This window comes from Ambystoma mexicanum, chromosome 8 (genome assembly GCF_040938575.1).
Source record: "Ambystoma mexicanum isolate Mex_15411 chromosome 8, UKY_AmexF1_1, whole genome shotgun sequence".
Lineage (NCBI taxonomy): Eukaryota > Metazoa > Chordata > Amphibia > Caudata > Ambystomatidae > Ambystoma > Ambystoma mexicanum.
In genome coordinates, this window is record NC_090929.1 from 309652329 (window position 1) to 309680313 (window position 27985).

The 27985-nt window shown below is 42.9% G+C and overlaps 1 protein-coding gene across 1 annotated transcript in view; it reads left to right on the forward strand.

Annotated features, from left to right (window-relative positions):
- LOC138471867 (ficolin-1-like) overlaps nt 1-27985 on the forward strand; it is a 323001-nt gene that overhangs the window by 145642 nt on the left and 149374 nt on the right. Inside the window, exon 4 of the mRNA XM_069609726.1 lies at nt 20647-20700. Coding sequence (XP_069465827.1) covers nt 20647-20700 — 54 coding nt within the window. The remainder of the gene's footprint in view (nt 1-20646; nt 20701-27985) is intronic.

Genomic DNA, 27985 nt, shown 5'->3' on the forward strand with positions numbered 1-27985 from the left:
TGTTATATTGAGTTCATTCCGTTATAATATGCTTTTGTAGTTTGTTTTCAAACATGCCCATCACTCAGAGACTTTTGATTCTGTGCTTTCATGTACATGCAACCACTCTCTAACAAAGTATTCTCAATTACCTAGTGATTAACAAGTTCTATTGTTCACTGTTTACCAAGGATTCAGATTGGAGACCTTCAAAAACATGTATCATTATCCACACGACCATTGCAATACAAATAAACTTGTGCAAAAGATCAAACACTTGCATACCTGGTTTCTACTTTCATAGAAACTCACTGGTTGCTTTGTTGCAAGTTCTAGCAGTGCACATCTCTCAGTCTTTTGGTCACTGCCTCAGTGCTTCACCTCCTGCCCCTCAGGCACTCCGGGGTTGACTTCTGTCCCCAAGAGAACAAGCACTTTGTATTTCATAAAAAGGGTCAGTCTCCATGCACAGCTCCCCTGTCAAGGTTCATTCGGTTCCACAGAGCCCCGGTTCCCAGGCTGCCCTCTCCGGAACCGCTAGCGCCTTCCACATGTAAAGCTCACGCTGTTTTTCTTGGCCTCTCTACTGTTGCTCATTCATCACCGTCAGTGGTTCTCTCGCAGATGCTTCTCCCGCCACTGCTCATCCCTTCAGGCATTCCTGATTGGGCTTTTTATACACCTGCAGTCCTTTAACAGGCTGCAGGTGGGAATGTACAATTAGCCTTGCCTGACCATCATTAGGGCACATGCCTGACCTCTACTACACTCAGTAGGCCTCTTCCTCGTCTCAGTACCAGAATGGTAAAAGCACTTGCGCTTGATTACTCTAGGTTGCTGCTTCTTCATCCCAGTACTTTAGGAGTTATGTAGGAGGAACACAGGGGTTGACTCCAAATACCCCATAAAGGTGGGGGGGGGGGTTGGATTGGTCATTAGTAGGAAAATGGAGATACCTTGGGCCTCATTACACGGTATGCGGTAACCAATGGCGCTATTAGCGCCATGGTTGCCGCTGGTATTTTACTGTGTCCGCCTCGGTGGATGGCGGAATTACCGCCCTACTCCAAGGTGAGCGGGGGCAGTAATTCCCCATTCACCAAGGCACTTCCCCATTCCCATTTTTGCCCCCATAGGGCTCAATGGGAATGGGGAAGGAGCTAATTACGGTACTGCAAATTGCAGTACCGTAATTAGCACCAAGGTCCTTTTGCGGGCCCGTTCCTTAACGGCTGGTAAAACCAGCCGTTGAGGTCGGGTCCCGCAAAGGGACCTAGTAGCAAGGCGTTAAGGGTTTACCGGTACCCATGTCCGGCCCCATGTCTCTCCCACTCCCAGTCCCTAAAGAGCCTCCACCCAGGTGATCCTCCCTCGCTTGTCCACCCCCAGATTCAGGATCTAAGAGTGATGGCCTTTCCCTGGCCAAATGCACAGAGGATCCAAGGGGAATAAGAGTGAGAATACCCTCAGGTTTATCACAAGACCCACACCCTTCTCCAGCACAGGTGTCTCTGGTCCGCCCACTGTGGTTGGGATTTCCTTTTCTTCATGAGACCCTCGGCTTTCCTCCTGCTTCTGGCCTTAGTCTCCTGCACTTCCACGGATCTGCAATCATGGAAACATGTCTCACATGGGGAAGACTCAGTCTCCAGCACATCTTCCTCTATGCAGCCTCTGCACTTAAGAGTTTGGGAGAACAGGACTCTCTCTCAGAACTTTCAGGTGAAATCTGCTGTCTCCAAATTCTGGCTCCCTTCTGTTCTTCCACTTTCTTGTATTTCTGCCAGTCTCATGCTTCTCCTCGGCTACTATTGCTAGAGCCAGCCTTCCAGATCCCGTTCCAACTCCTTCTACTTCTGCTTTCCTGCTGTGGCTTTTTATGCCTCACAGGCTCAATGATTGTTTTCAGGTGTGTGCTATTAGCCTCAATTGCCCAACTACTGCAATGGGGTTACCAGTCATTTGGTCGAAAACCAAATGGTCGAATGACCATTTGATCGAAGTAAAATGGTCGGAAAAAAAAGGTTGAATTTTTTTATTTTTTTAAATTTTATTTTATGGGGGGTTCCCCCCCAACCCCCCTTTTTCTTTATTAAAAATATTTTTTAAGCAACCAAAACTTAAAAAAATATATAATTAAATAAATAAAAAAATGCGACCTTTTTTTTCCGACCATTTTGATTCGATCAAATGGTCATTCGACCATTTATTTTCGACCATTTGACCGGACACCCTGCAATGGCTACTAGGCTTCATTGCATGACTAATACATCTGCATGCCTCTTCAGCCTTTTTCTTTGTCTCCGTACCTCTAGGATTCTGGGACATATAGTTTCTTCCACTGAAACTAGGGGTTTCAAACTCTATATTATTTATAAGGGTACATTTATTTTCCTTAAGGTTTTTCGCAGAGGGGCTGTGAGATTTAACTTTTACAGGCGAAGATGGTTTAGTAAAGACAACGTGGGTCATTACGACCCAGGCGGTAAGTACGCCAACTTTACCAACATGGTGTAAACTACGTTTACACCATGGTGGATGGCGGATTTACCGCCCCATTCCAAGGTGAGTGGGGCGGTAAATCCCCATTTCCCATTTTACCCTTCCCCATTCCCATTTTTGCCCCATAGGGCATAATGGGAGTGGGGAAGGCGCTAATTACGCCACCGTAAATTACGGTGGCGTAATTAGCACCAAGGCGGTTTAGCGCCATGGTTTTTAACGGCTGCTAAAAGCAGCCGTTAAAATCACAATCAAGCGTTAAGGGTTAATGACGGCATTAACCCTTAACGCCTGAGTTGTAATGAGGCCCAACATTTCCACAATCCTTTACATTGTACCCTCCGGTTTGAGAAAGGGGTTCAGTCTGGGATACCAAATAGGATCCTTCATTCCGTATAGTTTGTTCTGCCTTTTCAACCTTGGAGTTCACAACCTTAGATCTATTTTGAGGTTGAGAGTTATTAAAATGACAATAGGCCATAATCTCTTTAGGTACAGTGGTAAAAGTCTTCCAGTAAGAGGAATAATAGTGTCTCATCTGAAAGAGTCTCCTCACCACCCTCGGCCCTGTCTCCTCCCAGGTGATCCTCCTGCACTACACCACCCCCAGGGTTGGGATCAGGAAGTGTCTACCTTCCCCTGGCCACCTGGCAGGAGACTTTAGGCAGGGTTTCAATGAGGGATCCGTAGGATTCTTCACAGCTTTCACAGCAGCCTTGAAAATTGCTCCTTTTGGCAGATGAGCTTGTCACAATATATACATAGGGCAGTTGTCCTCTGAAGGTAGGGGTCAACTGCCTTCTGTACGTATTGTGCTATGGCAGGAGGAACACTCTGCTCAAAAGAGCTGCAACCATTGTGGGCAGTGGTGGAAGCGTATGGTGATGTGGAGGTGGTGCTTCATCACCCTGAGAAAGGTATTGCCTTTCTGAGGGCAGCCAGATGAAAAGTACGGGTTTGGCAGTGGATGGATGTAGTGCCAAATGAGTACTGCCCCTTTTGGCCATGACTGAGTGTGACCTGAACTTTGACACTCCTTTAAGGGTGGTAAATAACCACCACACCCAAGATTCCTTCAGGCTGCTGGACATCTGATGGACCTCCTCCACATCATTCTCTCTCTGTTCTTCCTGAAGCGCATCTGCTGCAGTGTCTCTGTTACCTCCTCCTGGTCCTCTGAGTGATGGTAGTGATGGCCCCTAAGATGCCATTGTTCTTCTAGTACTGCAGACTACAGAGCTCCTCAAACTTGGTCTCTCCAGGTGAGAGTAAGATTTAGTATGACTAGAAAAATGGGTGGGTCACCTTGGAGGTGCTGTCTGAGGTCTCTTTTACCTGTACACTGACTTCAGAGACCAGAAAAAGGAAGGAAAAGTAGCACAAAGTATAAAGTACAACAAGCAATGGTACTAGTAGTTGCAGAAGGGCAAAGGTTGAACTTCACATAATGGATTTATATATGTTCGCAGAACACGGACATCGACCAGGACAAGTCACTAAGCATTTACGGCCTTGTCACAACATTCCTGAACATCAGAGTGTCCACAATAACGTCAACCAGATGCATCCATGCACCTGCGGCTCAGCATTGATATTTGCAAACTAAACAAAAATGTGTGTCATGAAGCCGCACACATCGGCAGGTGTTCGCAAACGTCAGTGCGTGCACAGTGATGTCCATTGAATGCATCAATATGACCGTTGCTCTCTGTTGACGTTCATGACACAATTAAAAATGGGTCATGTTGTGCTGGGCATTGAAGTCTATTCATGAACGTCAGCGCTCAAGCGGTGACACTGATTGAACGCATCCATACGACCGTAGACCTGCATCGACATGTTCAAGCTAATTAAATGTGCATCACAGCACCGCAGGCCCTGGCACCTGTTTGCGAACATTTCCAGAGGAAGACATGTTCGTTGACTGTGGACTGTACTTATTGGTGTCTGACTTTGGATTGTTTCAAAGTTGTACAAGAGTTACAGATTTCAAGATCCCAGTTTTTTTTTGTGACATGTTATTAATGTTGAATGTGAAGGTTTATGTGCTTTGAATTTGTTTCTCCCATGTTTTGTTTTGTATTCTGTCAGCGGACTGGGAAATAGTATGCAGACACCAAATTGTGATTTAAAAATAATACATATTTTTTATACATACGTTTACATTATATACAGTTAGGATAGGGAAGGGGAATCAGAGTGGAAAACAAGAGTAGGACAATAGGGAGGTAATACATATTTATAATTGGGGGAATTAAAGGAGGGGTAGACATTTAGTCCAAGCTTTGATCAGTAATGTCCTCTGCAATTGATTGGGTTGATTATTGGGGGTAAGGCTCACAAGAACAAGTTGGACAATGATAGTTAATATTTCTAGTTACATGATGTTTTACATATTTACATACATCGTGAAGTTGATTATTAATTTGATCAGATTGGAGACACATATCATTCACAGGATTTTTCTGTAATTTTTGAAATATTTGTTGAGTATACATTTTCTTGTTTTGTTGCGCATGATTTTCTTCATTCTCATGCTGTTTTTTCTGTTCTTCTAAATTGTGGAGCATAAAATATACACACTATATTAAATTTAATGGTTTATGTGTAAGGAGGAGAACTGGATTAATTCATGGTAAAATACAAAATGATTTACAATTTGCAGGTTCTTCTTATTCATTTGTATCATCTTTAGGAAAACAGAGTTCCAACCATTCAACGGTGCTTGCCATTTATCTTACAAAATAGAGTGTGTATGTATAGTTATATAAAATGTTCACACACAAAAAAATCAAAGAAGTTTGACAGTTATATAAGCAGTGCAACCATAATTCATGCCACCATCATGCTTTGCTCAGACTAAAACCCAGGACACCAAAAATGATATCACAAATGGGATCATCTATAACATGACTGATAATATCACATATCATGGGAAGTTCTTTTTGTTTAGTGACAGTAACTTGTTTAAGCAGAGAAATTGACTTGGACATTTTGCATTGAAAACATGATACGCATACTGTAAAGGTGCTATATGCGTAGAGTAGATCTTAACCTTGCCATATTTTCTTAAGGGACTTTCATTAGAGTTTGGTCTGAGCTCATAGAGAAAATACATGGAACAATAAGCAGGTGACAGAGAGATAAGGTACTAGGGTAATCCAGACGTGGACCCCTTGATCACTGTTCTTAGAGAGGCACAGCTCCACCTCATTGATGAGGCCCCACCAGGCCGACAGACGTGTCTGGGGTTGCTGTTGGTACTCTTGTTCAGAAGAGAATTTCCTAGCATTTCGTTGCTGGACTGCCCTTGGGCAGGACAAAGACTGATATGTTGTGGATATTTCTCTTCTGTGAAAGGGATAGTGAGCTAGAAACTCTGGTTGGGACTCCCCCACGACAGAGGCCGGTAGAGACACACCCAGAACCCCCTGTTTTGCACAGACAGATACTCCAATTTTTATACTTATCTGTGAGGGTCCTGCCTACAGTTTGTATACAACGCAATGCAATTTGTATACTTTCTATGCCTGACAATGGCCTCTAATCTTAGTTTCATTTCCTGCTCATAGTATGTTGCCCCCTTACCAAACTAGAGTTTCACTGTATGTGTATGCTGCAAGTATATTCTGTATACTAACAAATATATCTAGTTATTCATGTATTATAAGCTGTTGACTCAAAGTTTACCATTAGTTAAGACTCTAATAGGTTTGGATTTATGATTCCACTGACCAAATCTACCAGATTAAGAATACTCTACTTCTGTGGTCCATGTTGTATCGTTACCTGTTTTTGTATTGTCAACGAAACTTCAGTAGAGCGTTTCTGATTTAATAACTACATTTTATGATACATGGAGTAGTTTATGAAAGGCCTACATATTACCCTTCATATTTTCCCTGCCACACTCTAGACAGAACCCCTTGTAGGGACTTTCTATCAGGATTGTTGCAGAGTAGTGATGTGATATATGTTGTCATCAGTGATGTCATGGATAGTGCCATTTGTTATACAATCTTTTATGTCTTGGCTCTTAGTCTGAGCAGAGCATGGCAGTGGCGCAATTTATGGTTGATTCAAAAGATATGGATCAACAGCCTCTTTTATCGCTTGCAAGCTAGCGGGTGGGATTTTGTGTCCCATTGAAGTAGGCTGTGTGGTTACAGTATTGGTTGAGGATGATGAGGTGGGAGAAGACAGCCTACTACTTCCTAAGAAAGGAACAACCTTCCTGAGAGCATTGCATTGGTTGGACTGTGTGTGGTGGCGCATGGAGGTGGTCCCATAGGAGTAACGTTGCACTTAGTGCATTTCACTTTGGTAGCTTTAGCCTTTGGTACATTTCCAACAGTGGTAAAGTACTGCCACACCCATGATTGTCTCTGGGTGGTAGAGGTAGGTACTTCCTCTGCCTCATCTTCTTGGTCCTCTTCATTGCCTTTTGAAGTGCTGCCCTTTATTTGTTGCATAGGTCCTCCAGCCGGTGGTGGTGTTGCCTCTTGACGAGGTGGAATGGCAATAGCTGATGCCATTTGTAGGATAAATAGCAGTTGTTCTAATATTCTGCTGAGTATGTGCTCTGTGCTAGATTGTTAATGGATAATGGGTAAGAATAGGTGTAGGAGCTGTGCAAGGGGACATTTTGATCTTCAAAGTTCCTACATCAGCAGAAAATGCAGTTCCGAACTGTTTGTGAAGCTTGGACCCGTTCGCTTAGTGCGGACGTGTTTACGGACACCTCATCACGCCACACGAGTGGTCACGTGACACTGTCTAAAAAGTCTGCGATGACGTCAGACGTTCGCAAACGTTGAGGACCACAAAACCAGTGGAAAAAGTTGCAAAGAAGAATAGAAGTGTTAAAAACGATGCTAGAAGGTGAGGAAAGGCAGAGGTTTAAGGTGAAACTTTGTAAATTGGACACATATTTTGCTATATTGGGGTAAGTATTGTATTAGTAAGTTGTAGGAAATTAAGGCTGCACTGGTAACCTATGAAATTCACTGAAAAAACTTTGTTGAGGGGATTTTTTGAAACATGTGGTATTTGTTGTTCCATATGTTATCTTCCTTCCACACACACTTAATGTAGTGGTATGCAGTGATAAAATTGCTGCAAAAATGTCACCAGAACAAAAAGTCACTGCAAAAATGCTGTGGTTTGACACGTTAAAGGTGTTCCCCATTACACCATTTAAGGAGAGTGGGTGTTGCAGGGGTGTCCCCCGCTCCCGTTAAATGGTATAATGGGTCTGGGGGTTGCAGGGATGTCCCCCACATCCTTTACATGGATTGCTACGTCAAAACCACAGCCTTTTTGCCGCAATATTTTGTGTTCACAGCCATTTTTGCCACGATTCTAACACATGGAACCAATTTAGTTTAGTGTGAGATGAATATAGACTGTATGCTATGTGGAACCCGTGGTAGTTCCTCAGTAAAAGGGGGTCAGGCATGTGATTTTTAGTTTTGGGCTGCACATGGGTCCAGTACCCCTTACGTTTGATTATGATTTGTTGACACACCTTTTCTGGACACACATCTGGATATTTAGTGGATATTAATTTGTTGAGGTTATCACACAGGTGGAGGTTAGATCTGCATGGGGCTTTATGTCACTGGCATAGGCGGTGAGGTAGTTGGTTAATAATTTGAGGTGTACCGGACATTGGGGCATTGGATCACGACGTGGTGGAACATTTAATTTGTATCTGATGATAGGGTGACTACTATGGTATACTTGGTGAAATTGTTATGATTCATATAAGATGTGTTATGAATGTAAGAAACATGCAAAATGGGGTGCTAGATATCCCGTTTGTCTATGTTTATATTTACAGTTAAGATCCTGAAGAAGGGGAATAGAGCCCCGAAACGCGCAGAGCTACGTTGACTTCTAAAAATAAAGAAGCGTTGACCAAAGATCTTCTGGAAAGTTTATTTGCCATCAGACAATTAATATAAACATATATATAAGCGTTATTTTTATAATAGTTTTAATATTTGTAAGCTGAATGTTCAGCTGTATGGTCTGCCGGGGACGGTAGTGTCTGACTTTGTGTCAGGATTGTGATATCTCCCCTGCACCCAAATTGTGTTATATTGTGTTATGACTTCTTTTCTGTACATATGAATTTAGGTGTGCATTGTTAGACATTTTCTTTTAATCTTTATATGAAGACTGCGTTTTCTGAAATTTCCCTGCAGGTTCAGGAGATTCAGGAACCTTGTTTTCAGTTTGTGTGGTGTGGTAAGAGTGTGTTGTCAGACTATTGACTAATCATGATTTTTGTGTTTTCATATTTTCAAAATGTGTGGATGTGATTGAATTGCTCCGGAAGTGTTTGAAAGTAAAAGGGAAAGTGTGATGCAGTGTTACCTGTCTGGTGTGCGCATGTTTTTATTTATAGCGCATTATTGTGTTTGAGAAATTGATGTGTTCTGACGCTATGGTCTCGCACATGTATGGCGCAGTCATTTATACTGTGCGTGTTTGTCTGCTTGTTTCATGTGGTTGTATTTTGAGATGGTGTATTGGATTTCTATTTTGTGGTGACGCATTCTCTTAGAATCCATTTTGTTTGCATTTTTTCATGGCGTGCGTGTGCCACAGTGGTGTTGGAATACTGCGCATGATTGTGGATATGTTATCATGGATTGCTACGTTTGCTGCTTTTGTGTTAGTGTGGTTGTTACAGAAGGTTTTGTATGTTGCACGGTATAGTCATGTTTTCGTTTGGTCAGAGGCGCCTGATCTAAAGAAGTAAGACTCCTTTGTTCACCAGACTTAAATAGCACATGTCAGGATATTTTATGGCATGGTGCTGAGGCTCTAAACCTATTGCCTGCCGCGATCAATTCATCATGTAATGCTTTGTGTTCACTGTGGTATGTATAGTTTGTATGTTCCTGCCGGCGCAACTCCTGTAGCATTCTTTTCTTCCTGTGGGAATTATGCTGATCATGGGCAATAGCCAAATTTAGTGCCGCAATTGTTCAGAAGTTAGCTCAGTGTGTTAAGCACACATTGCAGAGATATGTGTTCCTATGCAAGATTAGAAAAGCACATTCCTGGAAAGCTGCCTGAGCCTTTCCTATGTCTGAAGTTTATAAACCTGCCTGTACTTGGTCTTGCAGCACAACAGGTGCTATTATCAGCAATGTACCTGCACCAGATAGGTGTTGCAATAAATACGAACATGTCATCCTTTTGGTGAAGGTCTAGAAATTGGTTTGTTGTAAAACCTACGCAATCACCTCCAACGATGAGCATAAACTGTTAGTCCAAGAGATGAATAAGTATCCAAATTTGGAACCAAAGCATTCATACTTGTATTCTGATTTTCTAGCAGACAATAAAGTGATTCTGGTCAAATCGTCTAATATTTCATACATTACTGTACTGTCTTCTGTGAAGTTTGCCTTCTTGCGAGCTGGTGGCATCGTTTAGCCCATTACTTGAATTTCTTCTAATGTAAGCCATTTGAGTGGAAGGGGTGGTAGACCAAAGGGAGCGAACCAGATGATGCAGGACTCGGGAAAGCTCATTTGACACAAAAACACTTTGCATTTTTGTAAAAGTCAAAGGTTTTTCTGCACGTTTATGAATGACAATTTTACAAGCCAGTGGCCTCATTACAGGTTTGGCCGTAGCCATGCCGCTATTGGCGGCATCGCTGCCTCCAAAACCGGGTCAGGGTTCCCTGAATGAGGAATTACCGGGCCATTCCGAGTTCGGAGGGCCCGGTAATTCCTCCCTCAGGGAACCCGGGCCCGGACCTTCCCCATTCCCATTCGAGCCCCCATACGGCTCAATGGGAATGGGAGCGGGAGCTAACAACGGGCCAATTATGACCGGACCGTTGTTATCTCCCTGGTCCACTTGCGGGACCCGGTAAGGACGCCTGGTTTTACCAGGCGTCCTTACCGGGTCCCGCGAGAGGACCTCGTAATCAGGCGGAATGTGAATAACTGGTCCGCACCCACAAAACCAGTGGAAAAAGTTGCAAAAAAGTATAGAAGTGTTAAAAATTATGCTAGAAGGTGGGGAAAGGCAGAGGTTTAAGGTGACACTTTGTAAATTGGACACATATTTTGCTATATTGGAGTAAGTATTGTATTAGTAAGCTGTAGGAAATTAAGGGTGCACTGGTAATGAAATTCACTGAAAAGACTTTGCCAAGGGGATTTTTTGAAACATGTGGTATTTGTTGTTCCATATGGTATCTTCCATCCGCACAGACTAAATTTTGTGGTATGCAGTGATAGAATTGCTGCAAAAATGTCACCAGAACAAAAAATCACTGCAAAAATGCTGTGGTTCGACACGTTAGCGGATCCCGTTAACCCATTCCGCCTGACTTGTAATGAGGCCCAGTATTTTGGAAGTATGTAAAGCTTTAAAATACAAAAGACAAACCAAGATTAAATCTGTTAAATCACATTGCTTGGTATGCTGGTACTTGTATCCTTCTCTTGATGATGGAGAGAATGAAGCTAGAATCATTCTGTGTTACACCCTTCTATACTATTTTGTTTTTTAAAATGGTCATGTTTGGTAATGTGATTGGTATACTTTCCAAGTCAGTTTTATAAAATGAGATTATTTTAGTTCATTGTCAGAACTGGTAATGAAAGTGTTCAAATGCAGAAATTGCAGAGTTGGCACAAATCCCAGAGTCACCCCTTAACCAGTGTGTGTAATGCTGGGCATCTAATTTATTCTTGTGTTCCCTAGCCTCTCGAAATTGCCAGTCCCTAAACCTTTCAAAATTGTTAGCCCTTCAGAGTGATTTCCTTCTCAGGGTATGATCTTCAAGACAGCCACACTCCTGGTTTCACTGGCTATAGTGTTCCATTCACTGTAATAGTGAACATCGATATATTGTGCACCACAGGCACTTATTCTTTTGATCTCTAATGGCAACACTATTTGAAAACCATGTCCCACTTATAATCTCAGTCTGTCGGGTTACAGACACCTTCCTGGTAGCTTCTAATCGGTATCCACTATCCATGCTACATGTGTAGCTTTCTCCTTCCTCTCAATTGGTCTCCTCTATCCATGCTTAAGCACGTTTGCATTCTGTGAGACAGCAAATGTGAGTTCTGTCTATTCTGGGTTACATGTACCTTTTACATACAGTCCTGCATTACTACAGGTTGTATACCTTGCTGGATGCTATTGATAAAATGTCTCCTGTATCTATGCTACAACAGAAGTAACCTCTTCTTAGACTAATAATGTTGGCCTTCAAATGCTACTTGTTTATCATTCTGATTAGAACACGAATGAAGAGGGTAAGGGGACTTAAATGGAGTAAACATGCTTACTTTTAAGATGAGGCAGCATATCAATCTATGGGTTGTGATCACGGGCGGCGGGGCAGAGGGGGCAGATATCCTTGATCACTTAATTCCGATGGTCTGGTGTTGGGGGGCCCAACGATGTCCGTGCCCAGGGCCCCACAATTGCTTAAGATGGCCCTGCATTTGGTCTCTCTGATTGTTGTGCTCTGTTGATGTAAATTGTATGATTTGTAATGGCATATGTTATTGGGACACTTTGTGTGTGTGATTTTCATTCAAACTGCAAGAGGATTGAGGCAGAAGCAAGTGGTCGAAGTGAGCGGGAACGGGCAGGAGCAGTGTTCCACTACTTTTATTTTTTACTGTTAACAGCTCCACTACTTTTTGCAACCATGTCCCCCATTCCAGAACTGTTCTTTGGGAAGTGAAAGTACACTTGCCCACTTTGCTACGGGATATCAGTTACAGCTAAATTGAAATCTGTTTCAACTCAATTGCCTGTCAACCAGCATGACTGCAACACTTGAAAAATGCCTTGCACGTTGCTCCCATCCTTCCTACTCTGTCTCCTGCCCGAGTCACAGTCCCACTACTTTATTGGTACACTTCTATACCGTAGAGCATGCACCTTCTCTGGCTAACATCAGATTAGTCTTAAACATCTTGAAGAGCCTCCCAATGGCGAAGAGTGAGGCAGGAGGCAGAGCAGGGCCATATGGAGCAGAGGTTGTGGAGGGCTATAGAGCTGAAAGCCTGAGCTTGCTAGGAGAAAGAAATGGATTCAGCCAGGTAGTGGGGGGTGAGGGTGGCTAGATTATAATAGATTTGAATGCAAGAAGCAGAAGCATTTCTTCATAAAGTCCCACCTTACATGGTGACGGTATGCTGAGGCAGGAGAAGATCTTGGTAGGTTGCATATGGCAACATAAAGTATTTTACTAGAAGTAGTAAAAGATTTGGGAAGGGGACCCGTGAGTATGCTAGAACAGGTGTATATTCTACTCAGAACCAGGGTGGAGGTAAGAGTTGCGGGCAGAGTTGTGGGTGAGACGTGGAATGATGTTCCTAATGTTTTGGAGGCTGATCCTAGAGGCTTCTCGAAGGTAGGTCCGTGCTCAATAAATATAATAATAATAATAATAATAATAATAATAATAATAATAATAATGAAATCATGTAGTTTGAGTTTCTGCCACAATGTGCCTGATATTCTCCATACTCTAAAGTATGGCACCACATGTACAGGTTTTGCCATCATATGCCTCAAATGCCCCAATAATGCCCTCATAAACCAGTAACAACCTCACATATGAAATGGACTTTAAAATTCAGCTCTTTATTGATTGAGTGCTTTCTGTTCACTAATAAATTGCATGCTAATAAAAACCCACTAACCAAAATAAGAATCACACTTAGCGCTGAGTTGAATGATAACATTAGCAGATTCGCCCATTTAACTTTCAGCGCTGCATCAGAAAGGCATTCCCAGATGGCTCTCGAAAGAACAAAAATATATTTTCCACTGTGTTCATTGATTACATTGGCTGGTCACACCTAACTTTTAATCATGTAACAGGAGACCATTTTCGGAGAACATTCGGTGATACAAAGAAATAAACTTGATGCCATGACTATCAGACAACAAATATAATACACAAGTGATTAAAAACCTTCAGTAGGCTTAACACAAAATAAATGAATGCTTGAAACAAAAAGTTAGAAAGACACAGAGACGTCAAGACTGGGCATCTGGGACTCTTTCCATGTAACTGAAAACAGAGGTACACATTTGCAACTAATGCTCAAACAGAATGTTCGCCTTTCCGAAAGTAGACATTTGCCCTCTACCACTATCCACACCAATAGTTTCTATGCTTAAATTAATGTGCAAGCCTATTTAATAGCATTAACTAAATTGATCATTATCAGTTGTTTGTTTGTTTTGTTTTGTTTGTTTGTTTATTTATTTGTATGGCGCACCTTACCCAGGGGCAACAGGGCGCAGGCAAAAGATAATTCGAAGCTTACAATGTTGCAGAAATATACACTTTGAAGTAGTAATAAAAATAATCAGAATTACAGGAATAAAAAATATACAAATCTTCATACATACAAAGTCAATATCTATACAGGGGAAAATATACAGATATGTACAGGGCTGTTAGAGGCGGGTAAACCTAAAAAAATATTCAGGATTACAGGAATAAGAGGTATACAAGTCTTTAAACATAAAAGTCAATATCTATACAGGAGGTAAATGTACAGAAGTGTGCAGGGCTGTTAGAGGCGAAGGCAAAATCACGAACAAGAGTATCACTATCTATACATAGGTGTAGAAAGTGCAGCTAAATACAAGGGTTGTTGGAGTTAAGGTGACTGATGAGGTGTCTTCTAAAGTGCAAGTATGGTTGGTCAGCTCTTAGGTTGTGAGGCAGAGAGTTCCAGAGCGTGGCAGCTTTCACCGGGAAAGTGTTCCCACCAATAGTGGAGAGTTTGAATCTGGGAATTATCAGACGGTTGGAATTGATAGTTCTTGTTTGTGGGATGGAGGACTTTCTCTTTACCTTGTCCATCAGATAACTGGGGGCGGCATTGTTGAGGGCTTTATGGGTTAGGGAGGCCAACTTTAGTTTGATTTTGTTGTCTGTAGAGAGCCATTTCTGTTGGCGTCTAGTGGTTGAGATATGATCTCTCTTATTAATGCCGAGGGCAGCTCTCAAGGCATTGTTTTGTAAGATTTGGAGCCTGTGGATAATGGCTTTGTTGGCAACGCTATAGAGGGCATTACAATAATCAAGCCTAGATAGTATGAGTGCTCTTGCCAGGATCAGGCAGCTGTCATTGGATAGGAATGGTCTGCCTGCCCTTATTAATTTGCAAGTGTACGCAGTGGTAGATGCTAGTGAGATAACCTGTTTAGTGAATGACATAGTGGCATCCAGATAAAAGCCAAGGGTTTTTACTTCCCTGGATACTCTGATGAGATTACCATCTATGTTGAATTTGGCATATTCAAGGCCTAGTTTGTTGATATTAGCAGGGGTACCTAAGATGATGAGCTCTGTCTTGTCATCATTCAGGCATAGACCATGAGATGCCATCCATGCCTGAATGATGAGATATACCCTATTCACCAACTCACTGTCCTTACTGTGATCCCCTGAAAGTGGGAGGAGAATCTGAGTGTCATCAGCATAATTAGTGTAGGTGACACTCAGATGGTCCAGATCGTCGAACAGGGGTTTGGTGAAGATGTTATATAGTGTGGGGGAGACGCATGAGCCCTGCGGGACTACGCAAGTGATAGGAGAGGGGTCTGCTGCTGCTGAAGGGGAGAAGACTCTCATAGTTCTCTCACTCAGAAAGGATTCAATCCATTTGATAGCTTCTGGGGAGAAATGGGCAGCTGAGTCAAGGTGTCTGCAGAGGACCTTGTGGTCGACGAGGTCGAAAGCCGCGGAGAGGTCGAGTAAGAGGAGGAGTGCTGTCTTGCCCTTGTCCCTCAGATCATCAATTTGGGTTTTCAGATCGATGAGGGCTGTTTCCGTGCCATGTAATGGGCGGAAACCTGATTGTCTGGCACCTAGTAGCTTGTGTAGTTCTAGGTATTTTTGAATCTGGACATAGGCAACTTTGTCCAAGATTTTCAGTAGGAAGGGTACCGTTGTGATGGGTCGGTAGTTGGTGGGGATGAGGGGATCGAGCGTCTGTTTTTTGAGGAGGGGGAGCACCCAAGATTGTTTTAAGTTGGAAGGGATACTGCCTGAGGAGAAGGAGGCATTTATAAGTTTAGAGATAAAGGGTGACAGGTCTCTGGCTGCGTCCTTTATTATGTGTGCAGGGCAGATATCGCCTTTACAGTTTGATGGTTTAAGAGAGAGGATGATTTTCTCAACCTCAAGGGTGGTATTTTTAGAGAAGGTGAATGAGTTGGTGTGTGTACTTGGTGAGGCTTTGGGCGGAGATGTGGGAGGGTTAGTGATGTTTAGGGAATCTTTTTTTAGATGAATTTTATTTTGTAGGGTGTTTAGTTTATTTGCTAGTGCTTGTTGGATGTCTGTGCACCAGGTCTGGTTCTTAGTGCAGGTGTCGGGTGTGGCTATGGGTGACTCAAGTTCCTTCAGTATGGAGAAGAGCTCCTTCATACTTGAGTTGGAGTTGGCAATGCGGATGTTATAGGAATTCCGTTTAGCTAAGCAGATTTCAGCTTTGTAATGACAAGAAATCGTGTCCAGGATGACTTTCTTTTCACTGGAGGGGCATAATTTCCAATCAGCTTCACATTTGCGCTTTTTTAGGCGGAGGACTTTGAGTTCGGGTGTGTACCATTTGTTTAAATGGGTTTTAGGCTTACTGGTGCGAAGTTTGAGTGGGGCAATTTTGTCCATGGTAGTTAACATGATTTTATTATATTCGTGAACTAGTGTGTTGGGATCTAGATTGTCTGGCAATGCGTTTAGGGTTGGAAGGATAGCTGGGATGATTTTTTCTATTGAGATATTTTTCTTGTTTCTTGTGAGGCAGGGTGGTGCCAGTGACACGGTAGTGGTAGGTGATCTAGAGGTCAATAGGTTAAATGAGACCAACGAATGGTCGGTCCAAGGTAGTGGTGTGGTGGCGGAGATGACCGCTGAGCAATTAGCATCAGCAACCCAGTCTAGGGTTCTACCCTTCAGGTGGGTGGGTAGGTTGACTTTTTGTGAGAGTCCGAGTGAAGAGATCGTATTGGCTATGGTAGAGGCATGTATCTCTGCTGGGTCGTTGAACCCTAAATTAAGGTCCCCTAGTAGCAGTAGTTGTGAAGTGGTTTTCGCATTGTTAGAAATTAGGTTGTGCAGATCTTCCTCGAAGGTTCCAAGTGGACCTGGTGGTCTGTAGATCAGGTGGATAGTGAGGGATTGGGTATTGTTTATGGGGAGTTTGGCGGTGAGGGATTCACACGATTGCAGAGTTTGGGTCGGGGCTAGTCTGAGAGCTAAACTTACTTTTGATATGATGGCGATGCCACCGCCCCGGTTACCTACCCGGTCCTGCCTAGATATAGTGTAGCCGTCTGGGATGGCTAGCATTAGAGATGGGCCTGCTGCCTTGTGGAGCCACGTTTCAGTTAGAGCAATAAAGTCTAATTTGTCTTTGATAATTAGGTCTGCAATATCAAGGGCATGTGCGACCAATGATCTGGTATTGAGGAGAGCTCCTTTGTAGGAATGTGCATCCATTTTTGCCGAGATGTTTGTATGAATGATAGGTTTGGACTTGGTTGTGGGGATAGTGGTGCCTTTGGTAGAACTTTTGGCTTCGCATTTGGAATCAGACAGGAATCTTCGGGGCGGCTCATGAAGTTTAGAGAGTCTAGCGCGAAGTTTGTTGTTTCTTTCGGTGGTAGTGCAAGGGTGGGAGGCAAAAGTTGGAGGACCTGACTTGCAATGATATCTTGGGTAGGAAGGGTCAGGATAGTACCTAGTTGTGTAGGTGAGACTAGTGCCTGGCTGGGGAGGGGGGGCTCCTGAGTCAGTATCCTGGATGGGAATGTCTGGGGATGCGGGCGTGGCCATTGCACAGAAGATGAGTAATAAAGTTAGCATTTTCTGCAGTACTGCGCTGGTGTTGTGTGAGCAGAGTGGGAGTAGCAATGTGGGTGTTATCTGAGAAAGGTGGCTTTGTAAACAGAATATGCGCAGGAATAGTGGTAGGCAGCCAATATGCGGTGGGGTAGCACCTAGATTCAAAATAGCACAATTAGGCAAAAGTGCAGTGAGGTAACACCTAACTCCAAATAGCACAATTTGACAAAAATGCAATGGGGTAACACCTAACTCCAAATAGCACAATTTGGCAAAAATGCAGTGGGGTAACACCTAACTCCAAATAGCACAATTTGGCAAAAATGCAGTGGGGTAACACCTAACTCCAAATAGCACAATTTGGCAAAAATGCAATGGGGTAACACCTAACTTCAAATAGCACAATTTGGTGGAAATGCAATGGGGTAACACCTAACTCCAAATAGCACAATTTGGCAAAAATGCAGTGGGGTAACACCTAACTCCAAATAGCACAATTTGGCAAAAATGCAATGGGGTAACACCTAACTTCAAATAGCACAATTTGGCAAAAATGCAGTGGGGTAACACCTAGCTTCAAATAGCACAATTTGGCAAAAATGCAGTGGGGTAACACCTAGCTTCAAATAGCACAATTTGGAAAAAATGCAAAGGGGTAACACCTAGCTTCAAATAGCACAATTTGGCAAAATGCAAAGGGGTAACACCTAACAGTTCTGTGGTGCAATGCTGAAAATATTCCCCTTCTATGTTCTCCAATCCCCCACACACCTCTCTCACCAGCACACATCACACATCTCACCAACTCCCCATCACAACTTGCATTCCTGAACCTCTCACTCTGTCATACAAATACTCAAGTGCTATGTCACACTGTCAAGTCACAATTTGCACTGCCCAGCCCCTGCCACACTCCAAATCATACTCCCAACTCACACCTTGCACTCATTTCCTCCCGCTATATACAGTCCTTCACTCTTTTGTGCTGATTCTGCATCTTGCATCCTTTCTCCCATTCTATCGCACTCTTCCCTCATCCTTGTTCCCAATCTGCAGCTCACAGCCTCTTTCCGGCTAACCGCTACCTCTCTGCTTTCTGGCTCCCTGACCACATGCTCCCTCTACTTTCAGTACCTCCGCTCGCTCTCAGATTTCGGGCCCACTGCATCACTGCTTCCTCTGCTCTCTTGTGCACTGCTTCCTCCTCCGACCTACTGCTCTCCCTCTGCTTTCCTGCCTTTCACTTCACATCTCACCCATCACTCTCCCTCTCTCTCTCTCCTTTCCCTCTCATAGTGTAACCATTTAAAAAAAAAATGTAAATGTAGATTTTGAACCAGATCCTCAGATAATGGGGCATTTCAAAATAGAGCCGAGGATATGCTATTTTTAGACAACCCATTTTTGGAAATGAGCAGGTCACGTTATTCTCAAAGGTGACCGGTGCATTTCCACAGGCTTGAGCTGTAGCGCAAATTGTGCGCTGGCCAGCTGCCTTGAATGGTGTTCTAGGTTGTTTGACCGAAGTGTAATTATTTGCAGCGGAATTGACCGTAGTCCATCTCGGCGAAAATTGATTTGCACTTCAGCCAAACAACCCAAAATGTACCTTTCACCACCACCCCCTCCCCTACTTAACTGCTTGGTCGCTGCTGCTTCCCCTGAAACCCTGCGTTGTCAGATCCGTCCCTCTAACGTGGGTCAGATCTGACTCTGCAGGGTCCCTTTTTCGTTATTTTCTTTTTTTTCTGTCCCCGCCTCCAATTTTGAGGAAGTGGGGAACACGCCTGCAATTCCCTAACCCAAATAATACTGAACTTGGGGTGCGGGTGACACCCCCGCAACACATGCTCGGTATTTATGAAAATCGATCGAATAGTACGGGACGAAATAGGTCAAATTGTACCATTCGATCGATTTATGTCATCAAAATGGGTAGTACCTTGAATAGAATCGCTCTCCCGACAGTGTTCTGCAAGCTCCCAGCGCCTTTCACAGGGACAGGCCATCCAGGCGACCCATTTGTTTGAGGAACAGAAATGCAAGCGACACAGCAGCGGTTCATACCTTAAAAGAAATGCATGATAGGGTCAGGAAAGACCCTGTCATGCAGTGGCACCCCCACATCCCGTGCGCGCGGGGTTGCCTACAATTCCTACATATTTAAAAGTGCATCGTGCTTGGAAATGAGTGATGCGATTTTAAATTGGCCGAAACGCCACTTTATTTGATCAAAGAGGTGAAAAAGGCCATCTGTCCCTTGTGGATTGGGCTGCTCTTTTTTTGGGTGCAAGTGATGAGATGTGTTGGCGCATTTAATTTCTTGTGAAAAAAAAACAAAACTTGAGAACCTGGCACCCTGAGTAATTATTTATTTTTTGCAGATTAATTTTTCGCATTGTTTTCCATTTTTTTTAAAGGTGCTGTTTTTGCACAAACGGCTGTTTTCGTGGCATTTTGCGCAAAACAGCCGTTTTCGTGGCATTTTGCGTGATCGCAAAATCGCTATAAACTGGAGGGTCTGCTTAACAATGGTTTGCTAATGCAACGGGCAGGAGCCAACACCTCAAAGTAATCCGAGTGCTCCTGCTAAGTGTGGGCATGTCCTTTTCAGAGGAATGCTATGCAATCAGGAATCTGGAATGACCCAGGAATGACCCAGGTCCCCACTGTGCTTTCACCAACGCCGAGCGAACAGCAGGGCAGGCCAGGTGTAAGGCAAAGGGTGCAAAGGCACTGCACCCTGAAGTGCATCCGGGTGTCAATAAGTGGCCCAGTCTAGGAGGCGCTTACCACTTCTGCAGCACCACCACCCCACACAAACTTCATGCACAACCATGTTCTGGTTCTATATTATGTTTCTGAATGTACCATAATGCACAGTGCACATGCAAGAGGGATATGTTGTCTGTGTGTCTTTTTAAAAATAATATTTTAACCTTAACCTGGTTCTATGCTCTTACATGTGTTTTATGAACCAGCTCATTGTTACCCATTTCAACAACCTCATAAAAATTTGGTGCATGAGCCTTCTGATCCATTTTAGCATGTTACTGGCAGATCGTGTTCCAGAGTTGGTATGCTACTTTCACCACTATCACCTTTGTGCCATTTGTAGCATTGTAAATAGCAGTTGTCATGTACTACTGCTCTGGTCAGCCTAGGTGATAATTAAGTGAATGAAGCACATGTTTTTTCCTGCCCCTTCATGTTGATGTGCATATGTAAATATTGGCAAGAATGGGCTCTGATAAAGTCATAATGGTTTTCCACTGTGTTTTGTTCAATAGGATCAAAGGGCGCTTCGGGCAGCCCAGGAATTCCAGGAGTCCGGGGATTTCAAGGTGAGAAGCCAGGGCTGCCTGCATTCTTCCTGACTGATATACCAGACATCTATCTTTATCCTGCAAAACTATCTCATGTATCATGCTAACCCACATATGCACGCCGGTAAAGCTGAGGCCTGTCTTGGGTGCATTGCTCCCCTGGTGCACTCAGCACATATATGGAGCTGTGCTAAGAAGTATAGGGGGATCCAGGGCAGCGCTAAAAAGCCAGAGCATATTCTGAACTGTGTTCATGAGTCTGACGCAGTGACACATATAAGCGACCTCGTTTACACATCAGACCTGAGTTATGCAGTGGCCATGTGCACATGAAAAGTCTGGTTTGAATATTTCTTTCCAAAAGAATGAACTCTAATGTGCTACTTGTTTCTTTACCAGTAGTGGTAAAAACAGGCAGTATTTCAGTAATACTTGCCTCTTTACTGTGAGGTATGTCATGCGGTTGACATTGATCGACAGTAAGCGCAGACTTGGGAATATGCTTAACAAAGGTTTTAGTAACAAACATGTACAATATGGCCCCAAAAAACAAGATGGTTGCATCTGAATTAAACTAAAAGTTACCAAGATGGTTATTCTCCATGAAGGGCTAGTGCTCTTTGACAACTTAACAAAAGAAAGTGTCTCTCTGAGAAGTAGAAGTGTTCAAACCCTGTTTGTAGTCAGACTAGAACCGGGGCTCTCCTGGCAAATCAGTCCAATAGCCATGGAGCTTACAGACTGAGCTTAATGGTCTCCTGAACCCTACTTTTAGTCTGTATCGTTTCATGTTTCTGAGGGGTTCCCATGCCTTTTCCCCACAGTCCTCAGGGGCTCTCTTGCTTGGTTCGCCAGTGCGGTTCTTACCTCACAGCTTGAAGCCACCTGCATACTGTGTAAGTTGGAATGTGAGTGACTGCGCATTCTGTAAGCATCACAACCACTGAATATCAGGAGGCTTCCCTTAAGTTAGGGCATGGATCTCATTATGACCCTTACTGGCTCACACTCTCCCAGGGTTCTGCTCCTCCAACCCCCTGTTCCAGTCTCTCTCTCTCTTCCTCAGCATCTTGACTCAAATATTACTCCCAAAATGTTTTGCAATAGGTTGCCTGTCTTCCCAGGTGCACCCGTTTTTTGTTTGTTTTAGGATCCACCACCACTTTTTAACAATACTTCACTACACCCTTCTCCCTACCACCTCCTCCCCTCATCTAGTAATGGTCCCCCACTCCACCTCTTAAGTTCCTTCTACTTCCTATTCCTTTACTTGCTTGATGTTATCGAATGTGTACCCTTCACTTTTTTCTATGGCCACCTCCTTCACTTCCTCCACCTCTTTACAATATCTCTTCCTCGACATTGCCTTCCCTTCCCTCTATCTCTGGTGTTTCTTATCTATATGTCATCAGTACTTCCCAGCCGTCCAATCTCCTTCCTTCTTCACCCCTTTGGGCAACTTGCATTTAGTTGTTAGGGTTCCCTAACACTTTGGTATCACTCTCACCTGCTTTACCCCTTTTCTATCAATTCCACCTTCTGCCCGTTCCCTTACCTTCCCCCTGAGCCTTTCAGGGTCAGTCTTTTCCAATCCCTGCGGGCCTCCTGTGCATCCTTCTGTCTCCTCTTTTTGACAGCCCTCTGACCCTCTCTTCTATCCTTCTATCTTTAACTCTGCCCAGGCCCCACGTGTTTTGCTCCAGTTTACACTCTCCAGTTTCTGCTCCAGTTTCGTCTGCCGATCCTGTCTCAGCATCTTCTCCAGCTTCTTTTTTTCACCTTCTCGGGTGTTCTTGCTCTGAATTCCGGTGCCTGTAGAGGCAACCCTTAGGTTTTGTAGGGCTTTGGCCCCTCCAACCTGTCTCTCTTTAGTGTAGTGAGGTTCTGGTGTGGTATATATGATGGAGATTCGCTGTCGGTCTCAGCCTCTGGAGATGGCTTACAGATGTGGTGTGTGTATTGGGATTCCTCGTCCATCCACTTGGATGGTTGATCTCATTCAGCCTGAAAAATCCTGTACATGCCTTTGAGCCTTTTTCTGGGTTAAGGGAACTCATGTGTGCAGGTTTGGTCTCCTATATTGGCTAAACCATAGTTTCAAGAACTGCTTCTCCATTCTGGAGTTCCAAACTCCCTCTTCCTCTTTAGGTCGCTGGTATAGTGACTGGCTGTTAGCACAACCCTGAGGTGGCTTTCAGTTCTGAGGTGGCACATGGGGCTGGTGGCTGGTCCCCCTCTGTTGCTCTGTCCTGTCTGTGGTGGTCACCCTCTGGCATGTATGTTCTTAACTGTATGAGAGTGGGGGCCTTATGTGTTGCCTCGATGACTCCTTCGCAATTATACCGGGTTAGCTGAGGTTGCTCTATTAATCTGGGGAGATTTAGAAGCAGTTTTTGAATCTGTCTGAGGAGACCCGCGCATGCAGGTGCTGCTGGCTCCATGGCAGTGCTGAACCTTGCTTCCCTTAAATGGGCAGGAGTCTCTACAGCTGCCCTGGGACATACCCCTGCCTTCCACCCGTAGCATGGTGGTGCTAGCCAAGGGATCCCCATGCCACCCACAGGCCCAGCATCACTTTAATTGGCAGGGCAACCATACCCCCTTGATATTTCCACTAGCCACCAATGCAGTCAGACAGGCCTTCATCACAGGTCAAATGCCTCATAAAAATGATTACACTTTTCCCTGCCTCCAAAAAGCTTTAATTGAAGGGATGCACTTGCTTATCCCTTAAATTTAAGGAGTACAAAATCAGCAGGAAGACCCCAGAGTAGGTGAATCAAATGTTACACGCCTATGTCATTATCATTAAATGTAATGCAGAGATTGTTAAACAATGGGCCGTCTCTGGATGTTTTTACATTGTGCAGATGTAAAGTTATGTTATGTTACATTATGTTACCTTATGTTATGTTTTGGGGTTTTATGGCGTGCTTCCCTGCCATTTGCTGTCTCTCTTCCTTCTCTAGCAGTTCTGAAAGAGAGAGGGGCTAAGTCGGTTAGCGATGACATAGGAAAAACACAAGGTAGCTTTGCTGTTGGGTGCTGTTCGGGAGTACCTAGGCACTGTGCATGAGTCTGTTTCTAGGTAGGCCATGTGTCGGTGTCCAGAGAGCAGAATAATATGCACGTAGTGCAAATATGTGCTGATCGGGACTGTGCAGTTGCTTGGGGAGGTGTAGCGTTCTGATTTTTTATGTCTTTTGAGTAGGTAGGTGTTCAATTTCTATGCATGAGTAGTTTAGTTGGTATACATGTTTTGTGCTGGAACAGACAATCTGAGCGTGTTAGTGTGAGGAATAGTCAGCTCAGACCTCAATGGGCATTGTAGGCATCCTTGCGGTGTGGATGTGCCAATTTCCTAGTGAGGAAAAGACCCGAGGCATCATGGAATGTGCTGGTGTTCCTAGCAGCTGACAGCATACAGACCTTGGTCCTAAATTGCGATGGGGAAGAAATACATTGCTGTACACAGTCCATTTCCATCCTCAAAGCAGGAATGGGAATGTTTTTAAAAAAACGTAAACACACTAAATGCATACTTTCAGAAATACTGCATGCAGTGTTTTAGAACATCTGTGCATGTTTCCACCATACCAGCAGTGCTGTTATAAGGAGGTGGACCCCATGATTAGGGCACCTGATTACAGGTGACCAAATAGAGGAATTTGGCTAAAGGTCAAGATCTTTAACAAGGTCACACACCTCTGAGGTGACTTGCAATATCCTTTTAAGTACAGTACAGTGTATTTTATTTCTTATTATGTTGGGCCGCAAATTGTCATCCCCGTTTAATGCCTGGCTTCTTGCTTGAAGTAGTTTAAAAACATATATATATTTCGTTTGTTGTGTTATGGTTACATTGTAGAAACCTTACATCGTAGAAACATTTCACGGCAGATGGGGGGACGCTGAGGGTGGCTCTGGGAATTGCAAACCCTCTCATGAGGATGTGGAGGTTATGGAATGTATTGAGAGACCTGATAATTTAGAAGAGAGGTGCCCGGTAAAGAGAAAGATCATGGAAAAGGTAGCAGTTATGTATGGAAATAAAAAATTGAAAAAGAGGAGAAAAGAACCAGTTAAGGTTGATTCTAACAAAGCTATAATTATTGAAAAAGATGTCCAATATGATTTGAGATTTATCCTCGACAATGGAAAACCTGAGCAGCTGTTAAATTGAAAGTGTGCTGATGAAGCAAGAGAGGGAGATGGCAGCACTCAGAAAAGAAAAAAGAACACAGAGGTATATGGAAACAGAATAGGGGAGTACAAAGAAGCACCAGGGGTAGAGATTGGAATACAAAGTGGCACACCTTAAGTGAGGCATGGCATTAATGATATATGCAATTTTTTCAAGGAAAGCAGACAAGAGAGATTGAGGCAGCGGGGACTTAATGAACATAGAAGTAAGAAGAAGAAACAAAAAAGGGACAAAAGGCAAAGGAGGATGTAGGACCTTGATGAAGTATTGGACTGATTGGAACCCTTGTTTCAAAACTCATAGCTAAGAACAGATAAGCAAACTAAAGTACTGATAGGAACTTATACGAAAGCTTGTCAGATCACCAACCGCTCAACAGCTATTGGAAAAACTGGTGCAGACATACGTTGAAAATATGAGAGGGTATCACAGTCAGCTGATGTGGTAAATAGAGGAAATTATACTAAAATGGGTGAGGTAAATGAAGGAACTAACGTTAAAGCATGTCAAGCAATTCTTATTTAACTGCAGTAGTTTATCCAGGAGTTGATAGTAAGGATCAAAAAGCCATTCAGATATAGGTTATATCCTCAGTAGATAGGCATCCGCGGATTAGTCACGCCATTCTACTGCAAATCTTTCGGAGTGTAGTAATTTTACAAGTTATGTATGCAGATGACATAAAAAATAGTAGACCAGGCAGAAGAAGTAGGACGGGTCACCTCGAATGTCCTGTGAGCATCTGAAAATATCATGGAGTTTATTTTGTCGCATGAGGAGGAACTTTTTCAAAGAGGATATATATGTAGAACAGTAATGTTACTGGAAAATAAATTTGATGCGTAAAAAAAGAGCAGCAGTGGGTTGAAGGCCAGAATGAGAAGTGTAAGTTCAGAGGGCAAGGATGAGAGGTTTATTAAACAAGGGGACTTGACCTCAAAGAAGGGTGAGAGAAATGATGATCTAGTAATGACAGAGAAAAGAGAAATGGGAGTGGCCACATCGGGATTAAGAGAAAATAAAGAGGTGCAGAGCTACTGGCAATGGTTCACAAAAGCTTATCAAAAACTAATTTTATGAGCAGACCCTGATGATGATTGCTGGTTTGTTCATGGAATACTCAGGGCTTCTCACACTATAACGCAGAAGATGATCATTTGCAAAATTATAGAAACTTTTATGATTTTGCCGTTGAAAGATATCTAGATGCTAAAGAAGGCGGAATTTTAAGAAGAGAAGAGACAATGAGGGGTTCCACCGAGCTACCTCAAGATGTAAGCACTGAAGGTGACAGAACTATGTAACAACTTTAATGTGCTTATAGCCACATCTTTATCAACAAATGTAAGAAGATGGGGAGAAAGGTGGTTCCAAAAAATATATTCTTATTTATTTAGTGATTACTCATACGTTAAAACAAGACCAACAGGTCGCGTTTGCAAATTTAGACAACATAAAACAAAATTAAAAGGAAGACAATTCATTTAACAATTTTTTGTCCTAGTGTTCACTCTTTGAATACATTGAATTTCAAGTGATGTTAGTAACAAATGGGTGACTTTGCAAGATGCAGTTCATATCCGACTATTTGCAGGGTCCACATATACATTGTGTCGACATGAGTGAATCTGTTTCCAGCCTTCTTCGTAGACACACAAATGGACTATTAGTTATTCTTGGGTATTTGAGCCGATTGTGCAAGGCTTTCTTCAGGACACATCAACCCCGTATCTTACGGAGTGTACCAGAGTTATTGCAAAATTATCTCCACATATCTATAAAAAAACAGAAACATACATATAAATATTAAATTGGCCAACCACTCCATTTTCTCTAATATTTGTCTTAAGCCATGGGTGAAACAATGCTGTCACCCTCTGCGTGCATATCGTATACATTCATTACTATGGCTGTACTGTGCTTCTTTACAGTCAGATCGCTACATACTCAGTTACAATCGATTCAATTTTATGCTATCTTTACTAACATCACTTGAGGTAGCTCGGTGGGACCCCTCCTTGTCTCTTCCCTGACATTTAGTCCTCCCCCACGAGCCCCTATCAAAAAAGAGGACCACTGTTCATTCAGTCCACTCATTTGAGTTTTCTACACGGAATTTTAAGAAGAACTACTATAAATGCTCTGGCAATCAAGGGACTGAGGGGAAGGCCTAAAGGTGGCCTATTAAGTAATGTTAGTAATCCTTGGTTTATTGTGAAAAAGCAAGAGAGTGTGGAAACTGTCCTGATTGGCATGGTAAAAAATGAGGAGAAAGAGCAACACGAAATACTGATGGTTATTAATGTTTATTATCCTCTGGGGATGACAAAGCACATGGGTATAATAAAGATTGTAGGTGATGCATTCAAAAATACCAATAGGGATACCCTGATCTTGGTGTATGGCGATTTCAATGCGAGGATTCCTCCTATCGCAAATACCAATGATTTATCGCTGGCACCGGTGGAGAGGAGGTCTTGTGACAACAAAGTGAAGTCTTGGGCATCTACTATACCAACATCATTTATGCATGAGTACTATTGAGTATATCTTTGTAAACAAGGCAGCGTTGGTTATGGTTAAAGATATGTCACTGGTTTTTAGAGAAGTGCCATCTACCACTATGTGTTTTATTGAACAAAGAACAGAGAGTAGTGGTGGGGGATAGTGTGGGTAATGTGACTATTAACAAAGGGAAGAATCTGATTATTGGATATACTTTTTTTATTGGAAAAAATTGATTTAGTTGACATGCAACTTTTTCAATTACAGATAAATCATCATTAAACTTATAATATTTTAATTTTCTTTTACAGACTGATTTGCATTGATACATAAAAATCAATTTCACCATGAACCTCCTAGAATCAGATTCATCAATACAAACCATGACATTAGAAATGAAAGTTATTATATTCATCCTCTCAAGACTTGGGAAGGATCAAGTTCTTTAACACCATAAAAATTGAATAACATTAAAATTAATAAGTTTAAAAATCAGATACTACTAACACTCATAAAATACACTAGTTATTAGTTAGATGTCCGTTATAAAACGTATTCTACATCATTCTCAAAATCTAATGTTCACATCATAGA